At 37.0% G+C, this 10500-nt stretch overlaps 1 protein-coding gene across 1 annotated transcript; it reads left to right on the top strand.

The window, feature by feature from the left end:
• The first annotated feature begins 14 nt into the window (after positions 1-14).
• LZIC (leucine zipper and CTNNBIP1 domain containing) lies at positions 15-8456 on the top strand. Its single transcript, XM_016163597.2, has 7 exons — positions 15-579; positions 3469-3577; positions 4609-4744; positions 5053-5151; positions 6434-6529; positions 6716-6797; positions 7279-8456. The coding sequence occupies exons 2-7, from the start codon at positions 3477-3479 to the stop codon at positions 7335-7337; spliced, it is 573 nt and encodes a 190-aa protein (XP_016019083.2). The 5' UTR covers positions 15-579; positions 3469-3476; the 3' UTR covers positions 7338-8456.
• The last annotated feature ends 2044 nt before the right edge of the window (positions 8457-10500 follow it).

Below are 10500 nucleotides of genomic sequence, written 5' to 3'. Positions count from 1 at the left end.
GGTAGGCGGGGCCCCTGGCTCCGAAGCCTGGGGACTGGTGGTGGACAGAGGCCGAGAGGGAGCCCCGAGGTCCTGGGGAGGTCGTCCGGGCTCGGGCCGGGTAGGACCTGAAAAGCGTCGGGGACGGCGGGTTCACGGCGCCTTCTGGTGCCAACCGGGGCCTAGTCGAGCTCGGCCGCCGCGGGACCCAAGTGCGGGAGCTTCAAATTCCCCCGTGGAGGTGGGATTGGAGGCGGTGGCCCGAGCTGCTCCCTGACCGCGTCGGGTCCAAACGCCACTCGCTTCCAGCCGGGAGAAGGTGTGCTCTCCGCCCTGGCCTTTTCTGTGCCTCTGGATGTGACAGCTTCCGTCGAGGCGTGTCCCGGTGCGGGGTTTTCCTAAGTAATACCCTCGCTAGGGAAAATCCCAGAAAATCCCCCGGAGGGGCAGTCGAACGAGAAAACGGGTCGCTGTCCCCACCCTCGACCCCTCCAACTCCCGGGCCCTTTGATGTCTTTCTAGAAAGAGTGGAGTGTGTTTCAGTTACAGGCTGCTCGAGTGGAAGTTTGTCTGGACTCCTTTAAACCGAGATTGTACATAGTAAGTAAATTACTTGTTAATAGTTTTTCTTTTTCCAGCCAACTCCATCCCCAGGTGGTTTGAACTTTGAGCTTCTTAGAGTTCTGGTGAACATTTTCGCTTTCCTCAAGTTTATGATACTTGGAATTTCAAGAATTGGAAATTTATACAATTTGAAACCGGTCAACTCTGTGCATAGTTCAGAATACTAAGAGACGAGTGAGCATTCCACTTCAGGTGACAGTTTTTGAGAGCAGTTTCTGGCAGTTTGGGTAAAGGTGCACCACCCTTATTAAATACTAGGTGGTGCCAGCGAGTTAATCTTTCTGGGATAAATCTCAAATAATGTAACACAGTTTAAGGCTCTTAAAGTGCCTCCATCTTCCCTAAAATTTACTTAGAATAGCTCTACTTCATTAAAATACGTTGCGCCTTTATACACTTCATCCAATTATGGAATATTCAGTATTAAGTGCTGAGGGAGCTAATTGGAATCAGACTCGTTTTTGCTTTCAAAGCCTTTACAGTCTAGAGAGGAAGAGAATGTTCTGTAATGAACTCACTTATAATTCAATGCAGAAACAAGTGCTAAATAGAAAATGAGATGTGAAATGCAGTAGAAGCAATTCTTGTTATTCATTTACCAATTATGTATCCCATTATTCATATACCAGTTATTTCTGTCTGCCCAGCGTTGTGCCAGATGCTAGTGTATAAAGAGAAAGTAAAATCCCTACTCTCAAATAATGTACAGTCTAGTGATTGAGGGAGAACAGAAGGCGGCATTATGGAGAAGGTGAAATTTGAGCTTCACCCTGAAGAATGAGTGACCTGGGCTTGAGAGGTAGGAAGAAAAATGAGGATGAAGTGCTTGGCATGTTTTGAAATAACAAGTAGTTCAGCGTGCTTAGACTGTAGGAAATTAATCCTGAAAGACACTTTGCAGTTTTATCTTGGGTTCGCCCTGACTTTTACAAGAAAATTCAACAGATTTAAAATATTTCTTTTTTTTAGGCGAGACAACCCTTGGTTGACGTCACAGATTGCAAGGACCTTGTCAATCCCTTATTTTTTTTATTTTTTACACCTACAGCACCTGGTCTTCCTAGGTGGTCTCCCATCCAAGTACTAACTAGGGCCGACCCTGCTTAGCTTCCAAGATCAGACGGGCTCAGGCTTGTTCAGGGTGGCATAAAATAAAATTTAAATGTGTATTACCAGGGGAAATTATACATGAAGCATAGCTATAAGAAATTACACTTTTGGTTAACCTATTATACATGAAATATAACTATAATAAATTATACTTCTGGCTATAATGTAATGTTTATATTTACGTATGTATGATTATAGATGAGCTGAGACAGTTTTTAAAGATACAGTAGTAAGAATAGATTTTCACTAGTTCTGTTTTACATATAATGTATGGAACCCTCTTCATTGAAGTTCACATATCAAATCATTTAATAAGTTACTCTAGGAGTTAGGTTTTGATGACTGGTTATACCTAATATTAGACTTACATTTCTTTCAGGAAACACATTTTATTTAATTTTTATAAATGGAAAAACTTAAATGCTGTAAATGTTAAGGAAATACATACATCAACAAAGTCGGTAGCTTTTCTCTATACCAGCAATAATTTGAAATCGTAATAACAGAAGCCCTATTTCCAATATTAAGAGAAAGTACAAAATATCTAAGAATAGCTAATGTTTAAGGCCTTTGTGAAAAATATAATACTCTTTAAAAATCATAAAGCCTAGATAAATAGAGAGATATTATTGCTTGATAGGAAGATCCAAATTTCAAAGATACGGATTTTCTCCATGTTAGTCTCTACTGTAATCCCTGTCAAAATTGCAATTGAATTTTAAAGGAAACTTGACAAACTGATTCTTAAATTCATCTAGAAGAGAAAATGCACAAAAATAACCAAGAATTACTGGGGGGGGGAAACCCTCAAAGTATTAAAAACAATTTGTTATCAGTATTCGCCAGCTCTAAAGCTATAATAATTAAAATATCAAGGTAATGCCTTACCACCAGAATATTATCAGTGAAACAGACTTGAGTCTGTTTGTATTGAGTACATTAAAGGTGGCTTAAATAATTCCTAAGTAAATAGCGTTGGGGCAATTGACTATTTGAAAGAAAATAGAAGACCCCTACGTCATAGCATTAACAAAAAAGTTGCAGTTGGCTTAAAGTTTTAGAATATAAAATAGCATATTTTTTTAAATCTTGAAATGGTTAATGCCTGCCTTCATGGGACACAAAACTAAGAAGACTTAAAGAAGAAGATAGCTGCATTTGGCCATTAAAAATAATTTATCATGACAAAAACACCATAAATAGAATTTAAAGTCCGGACAGGAGAGATAATACTTATAGGATAATTACAAAGTCTTTAGATCCATTTTATGTAAATCAGTAAGGAAAAGATAATTCAACAGAAAAACAAGCATATTTCCAAAGAAGAAATTCATATCAAAAGTTGTTCATGCCCACAGGGCATTAGGTAAATGCGTATAGGACCAGTGGGAAGTCCTGGAGCGAACTTGATAAGAATGAAAAAGAATGTTATAATGAATCTCTTTGTAGAGCAAAGTCACACCTGATCTGTTTCTTTATAAATTTGTATTTTCATGTATCAAAAATGTTTAAGACAGACCAATAGTGAAGACTTCTAATTGTCAAATTGATTAAGAAGACTATCAGGCATTTTCGTGGGATGTTATTACTATATGAGTTTAAACTTCTATGTGTAAATCGAAATTTTCTTTGCACTGTTATCTTCCCCACAGCTGTAGCTCAGAAAGAGTATAGCCTATTTTAAATTTTACCTGTATGTTGAATCATTTAAAATAACCAAATATATACTGTATGTGAGTTTATTTTTCTACTTAGAGATTAACATGGCTTCCAGAGGAAAGACAGAGACAAGCAAATTAAAGCAGAATTTAGAAGAACAGCTGGATAGACTAATGCAGCAATTACAAGATCTGGAGGAATGCAGGTAATACTATAATTGTGTGCTGCTATGCTGTAAAATGGCTTTTTTTGTGCAGCTAAATGACAAACTCCATGTGTGCAGGCTCATGTGTGATTTCGGTTTCCACTGTAGAGTTTTTCACAGTGCTTTGTCTATTGGAGAAACAAATTCGATGCAGGCTTTGGAATTGTAAAAGCTGGGATGTTGAAGTCTTTGATTACTGAGTGTGAGCTTGGAAAAAATACTTAACTCCCTTAAGTTTCCATTTCCTCACATGTGAAGTGGAAATAATGCCATCTACCTTGTCTTCAGTATTAAAATAACCTTGCCAGGTATCAAGCTCAGAAGGTACTGCTTGAACTTCTGGTGTGTTTTCAGCCTTGTCTACTCAAAGGACCAAGACTGTTCACTGCCTTTTTTGACAATCTCAGTAAATACCACTAATGAAGGGGGCGGCACAGTGCTTGGCCCAGAGTAGGTGCTCAATAAATAGTAGCTTTTGTTATTTGTAGTAAAAGTGTAATTGGTGGCTTGTTTGATGGGTAGATAAAAACAGCCTCTAACTCAGATGACAAGTACTGCATTGCTGTTGTATTTCAAGGTGCACAAAATTTTACTTACCATTAATGATAATGATAATAACAGCTATTTAGCAAGTGCCTATTATATGCCAAGTACTTTCCATATTTCAGTTAATGCTCATAGCAACCCTATAGGGTAGGCACTATCATCTGCAGTTCGTAGATTAAAAAACTGAGGCTTGGCTATCTTAAGTATCTTGCCCAAGGTTAAACCTTTGATTCATGGGCAGCTTAAAAAGAAGTTGTATGTGGTTTTTTAAGTGAGCCTCATTTTGGTAAAAGAAAAATGCAGAAAAAAAGCCTGTACTGCTAATATCTGAAACATCCATCATTAGTAGTTTGTTGTTTCCTTTCTTTTTCCCCCAAGATGTTTTTTGTAAGTATGTGTATCAAGATTTAGTATGCAAATACTAAGATTGCTTTTTTTTCACTTGGAACCCAATATTTTTCTATATTATTTTCCATGTACTTCAGAGAGGAACTTGATACAGATGAATATGAAGAAACCAAAAAGGAAACTCTGGAGCAACTAAGTGAATTTAATGATTCACTGAAGAAAATTATGTCTGGAAATATGACTTTGGTAGATGAACTCAGTGGAATGCAGCTGGTAAGCATAATTGACTGATGTTGGTGACACAGGTTATTATTTATTTATTTTTTTGCAATAGAAAATGTATACCTTTTGGGGGCTTTAACTTCTAGATGAGTATCTACTTGTGGATAAAATAGCGTATCCTTCCAGATCTTTATTTATGTATTCGATTTCAGTGACTTGCACGGAAATAGCAAATGAAAACTAAAATTCTAACAGTGATGAACAAAGACCTAAGAATGATTGAAGACCCATCAATCAATTATTGTAATATCTGATTCATTGGAATATTTTGGTTACTTTTTACCTTCTTGTATTTCTAGGCTATCCAGGCAGCTATCAGCCAGGCCTTCAAAACACCAGAGGTCATCAGATTGTTTGCAAAGAAACAGCCAGGTCAGCTTCGGACCAGGTTAGCAGAGGTAAAGTGCTTTAAATTGATCCGATTGCTCTGTGTATGTCAGCCCAAGAATTTGCTCATTACGTTATGCAGAAGCTTAAAAATTGGTCAGTTGAGAACGTACTACACCAAGGTAAAGCCTAATGTGCTTCGAGTGAGTGACGTGTCAGTGTCGGTCCCTAAGTTGTGACAAACATGTGGCTCCGGCGGCGAGTGTTTATAACGGAGAGTTGCGTGTGAGTGGGGCAAGGGGTATGTGAGACAGCTCTGTGCCTTTTGCTCAATCTAGTGTGATCCTAAAACTGCTGTAAAAAAATAGTCTGTTTATAAGAAATTGTTGAAATTAGTCCTTTGAGAAATTATTGTTTAAACAATTTACATTGCTACACTGACTGCAATGGACCCCACCTTTAAGGTTTTACCATTTACTTTCAAAGCTCTGAATTGAAATCCCACCTAGAATTCATTAACAGCATCGTTTTATGCATGTGTGGCCTTTCTCATCTAAGAATTTCAAACATTTTTGTAAACCTGATACTTCAGGAAGCCTGTTTATAGGTTTATAGACTTATAATGTGATTAAAGCATTAAAAGTTATTTGCAACCACTGGTAATTCAGTAGCCCAGTGGTTATGAGCATGGACTTGGGTCATCCTGGCTGGATTTGTATCCCTACTCCATATGGAGGTCTGTGACCTTGGGAGTTATTTTATTCAGCTTCTTCATGCCTCAGTTTCTCCACTTGTAAAAGGAAATAATGATAGTTTCTACTTTTTATGGTTGCTATGAGGATTAAATGAAGCAATATGTCTAGAGTATGTATTACATGTAATATGTAACATGTGAAAAGCACATAGAATAGTACCAATGCATAATATACACAGTTAGTGTTTCCAGTGATAAGATGATATTTAACCAAAGTTCAAGGAGAGCTGATCCCGGTTATCTCATTCAAGCCTATAGACCACACCTCAGTTTAATGAAATGAGTTCTTAGAGGATGGCTCTTCTGTAAAGAAAGCTATTGACCTACTAATTCCTCAGTAGAGTTTATAACTGACAATGGTTATGATTGCCATTAAGATCTGTTAGAACTAGAAAATTTTAAAGTAAAAAAAAATAAAAGATTTATAAGAAATATATAATAGCGTTTCTATCATGTTTGTCTTGAGTTATTTTTGTAGTTTTTCATAATATTCATCAGCGAGAGGATCTTTTTTTGAAGAAGTAGATCTAAAGAACTGGATTTTATACACAGAATGTTTTTAACTTAAATACCATATGCTTTGTGTTCATCCATTGCAGATGGATAGAGATCTCATGGTAGGAAAGCTGGAAAAAGACCTGTATACTCAACAGAAAGTGGAGATACTGACAGCTCTCAGGAAACTTGGAGAGAAGGTACCCATGTTTAATTGAATATAATATAATATAATATTTTTATTTCTATAAAAAGCGTGAAATATTTGATACGGAATTTCTTAATCTGTGATCTACTTTGTGGTCCTGAGACATTCTTAATGGAGGTTCCTAGAATTGCTTGTCTAGATGTGAACCCACCTTGCTGGGCTGTTTTGTTTCGTTTAGCTGACTGCGGATGATGAGGCCTTCCTGTTAGCAAATGCAAGTGCTGTACTCAGCCAGTTTGAGAAAGTCTCGACAGACCTTGGTGAGTACTCTCGTATTTCTGAAACTTGGATGTGAATTACTGCTCCAGATTGACAGATGGCATGGGTGAGATGACAGGATGCCTTTTCTTGCGTTGAGCAGTAAAACCATATCTGTGTTCTTTTATTGGGTTTATTTCCCAATACATTTTAATAAATAATAAAAAAAAAACATAGTCTAATGTTTTAAAAATATTTGTCAGCTAAATATAAATATAAAAAGAAACTAAGTTTTTATGTATTCTATTTCATACCTATAGCTAGAGTAAGTGTTTGTAACCAATAAATGACCCTGTGTAGCTGACTTGTTTTTACATGGGGAAGGACATTGGGATACAGTGGGAAAGTTTAGGGGTAATGCACTCATAGTAGCTCATTTTATTGTATATTTCAATGTCTATGTGATAAGTTTCCCCCTCTTTACCTGAAACTGTAAATGTATTTGAATTGACCTTTTCATTTATTATGTGTCTTTCTCCTTAGGCTCTGGAGACAAAGTTCTCGCTTTGGCAAGTTTTGAGGTTGAAAAAGCAAAAAAATGACATGGTGTGGAAGCTTGAGACAGTGATCACATTCTTGTAAATGGCATTTTCTGCTGGGGATTTTGAGTCATTGCAAAGAAATCAAGAGATCCTTGAAGTGCATTAGTAATCTAAGAAAATGTGACAGAAAAAACGTACTCATGGCTTCCGTTTATGCCCCATCATTGTGCTTTTTGTAGGGAGCTATCTGCTTGAGTGATGCTGGACTTGTTAGGATGGAGGGACTCACTGGACCTTATCCATTATGATTTGTCTGTTTAAGAGAGAGAACAGAAAACAGTTTCTCTGACTGTGTTAAGGCTCCCTATTTAAGTGCTGATAGTACATGAAAAGTTATGAACTAGTGGTTCTTTTCTGCTCACAATTTATCCCCACCTTTTGGAGTGAATAGTGTAGCAACATTAATAAACCTCATATGTGTTCATAGAATGTTAAGAGTTCTAAGTGATCTTAGAAATCATATTCATTTTATAAACAAGGAAACAGGCTCAGAAAGAGCAAGTGACTTGCTGAAGTCACATCAGAGAGAGTTGAGAATAAGACTGGGATGTGCAGGCTCGCCGTTTAGTGTCCATTGGATTTTATTTTTTTACTCTGTGCTGTTCTTAAAAAATAATTAACACGTATTTGTGCAAGTCCGTGTTTATAAAAATTTGATGTCTCTACAAAAACTTGTCGCTAAGGGACCGTTCCCTAGTCTGTAAGCTGTCCGTTTGAATGGGGCCCATTGTATGTGAGTTTTGAGCTTGGAACAATGGGCGCCCTGTTGAGAGTCTGCTGAAGTAACTTAACCTCCTGTGTTATTTCACCAGGGAAGCAATTGGAAGTGGCAGCTAGAGGCCCTCCCTGTGTGTGACCTCTTTGCTGAAACCCGGAGAGCAGTGACTACAAATTACTATTTGCAATTCAGTATTTGGAGAAACTCAAAATAAGTTATGAGGAAAAGCAGGTTTCTCTCCTGAGTGTTTACATCTCTCTATATGTTCAAATATATAGATTTCCCGATATGCATAGATGTTAGCTTCTTTCCTGGGCTCTGGGCTACTTTATATTCTTCATGTATTTTTCAGTATTCTTTTTTTGCACTTTATACAAATTAAAAACATTTTTAACGCTTCATGTATACTGTAAACTGAACTAGGTGCTCTACCAACTGAACAAATTAGGGGACCTCAGCTATATTAATGCCTTATTTGGAATTTTTAATGGATAATTTTTTTATATATTGGTTTATGACAGTCAAAAAATCATTGAAATTGTGACAACCCAAGAAAAAGCAAATTACCTGCTATTCATCTAGGGCTTTATGGTCAGTCATCATTATTTCATTATTTTGTGCTTTTTGTTTAAATCACAGTGACATTCATGTAACATAAAATTAACCATTTTAAAGCATACAGTTCAGTGGCATTTAGTACATTCACATGTTCTGCAACGAGCATCGCTGTCTAGTTCCAAAATGTTTTCATCATCCCCAGAGGAACCTCACACCCACTAAGCAGCCAGGCCAGGTACCTGCTTCCTCCTAGCCCTCGAGCCAAGGCCAACTTACTTTCTATAGATTTACCTCTTCTGGACGTGTCATGTCAATGGAATCGTACAATATGTGACCTTTTATGTCTGGCTTCTTTCACTTGGCATATTTTTTAGGATAATCCACATTGTATGTATCAGTGCTTCATTCCTTTTCAAGAGTGAAGATATTTCCTTGCATGGATACTATATTGCGTTTTTCCATTTATGAACATTTGGGTTTTTTGGGTCCACTTTTTGGGTATTGTGAATAATGCTGCTATGAACACTTGTGTATAAGTATTTAATACCTATTTTCTGTTCTTTTGGCTATTTACCTAGGAATGGAATTGTTCTCTGTGTGTGTGTGTGTGTGTGTGTGAGCACGTGTGTATGTGTTTTTTTTTTTTTAAGGAATGATAAGCTTTCTCCTTCCTCTCCAGCAGTAGGATGCAGAAAATTCAGAATAATTTGTATTTGAAAGGAGCCTAGATGAATCTGGAGTACTTATTTTTGGTTTCCTTTAAACTCTCTATAAGCCTAATGTCAGTGAAATATTTTGTCATTAACTACTTTAATGTATTCATTTTGTAAGTAATGACTAGTACTCAATTTAAAATTAATCTTCCTTTAAAAGTGGTCAGGTTTGTCATGCCTGGCAAGACACTGCCAGTCATGGCCATGTGACCTTTGGTACATTACTTAGTCTTTTTGAGCCTCATTTTCCTCTTCTGTTCAGCAGGGATAATAGGACCCACCTACCACGCAGGATTATTGTACATTCATTCTCCTCTCTTCCTTAATGCAGAAGGAAGTTTTGCATCGCACCGAATTCACCACTTAACAATTCTTTCAAGGGCCGCATGATGTATTTTGTTTCACAAATTAGGTATTTAATTCAGAAAAATAATTTGAAAAGTGAATAATTTGAAAATTCTATATAGCTGTAGTTATTAAATGACTATGTTCCCCGTTCATAGTGCGGTGTAGTTAATCTTCTAGTTTTTAGACCTCTTGGGAGGTCTCAGACTGCAATAACTAATGCTGAGGCAGCTAACTTTTTTACATCTTTGGGTCAAGCTAATATTTTAATGAAAAGAATTCCTGAATTTTTCAAAGAACTGGGGTTGAAACAGAAGTAATCCCAATGAGCAAGTGTCCAACTGGGTTGTTTAATGAAATCTAGTAATTTAAAACAATTCCTGTGTTTCAATGTTTTGTTTTATCTTGCGAGGGGTAAGATAAGTATTCTAAGTGGGTGGTGGAGGAAGAAACTGAGAAATAAAATGGGTCGTTCCCAGGAAAGAGTTGGAGTTGGGACAGATGGATTGTTAACTTTGATTGTGAGGCCTTTTATTGAAGACACTCAGCCAAAGAATGGTCATCTTAGGCAAAATAAAAGACTGCAAATCCACCATTGGAATGGTATCTTATTACGGTGAATGCTGGATAGCTTGAAATTATTACAGAAAAAAATAAACCCAGACCATTTTGCCTAGAGCTTTTCAACCGTTTTCCTGTCCATTTTTTTTCTTATTCTATTCATTATTAAGACCAAAGAATGCTCTTCTTTGCCTCTCAAAATGTTTTCCAGCATTAATATGTAAATTAAAACTCAGCATTCCCACAGACCCCATGAACAAGCTGTAAT

Source organism: Rousettus aegyptiacus, unplaced genomic scaffold (assembly GCF_014176215.1).
Source record: "Rousettus aegyptiacus isolate mRouAeg1 unplaced genomic scaffold, mRouAeg1.p scaffold_m13_p_1, whole genome shotgun sequence".
Taxonomy (NCBI): domain Eukaryota; kingdom Metazoa; phylum Chordata; class Mammalia; order Chiroptera; family Pteropodidae; genus Rousettus; species Rousettus aegyptiacus.
This window is presented reverse-complemented; position numbering and strand designations above follow the sequence as displayed.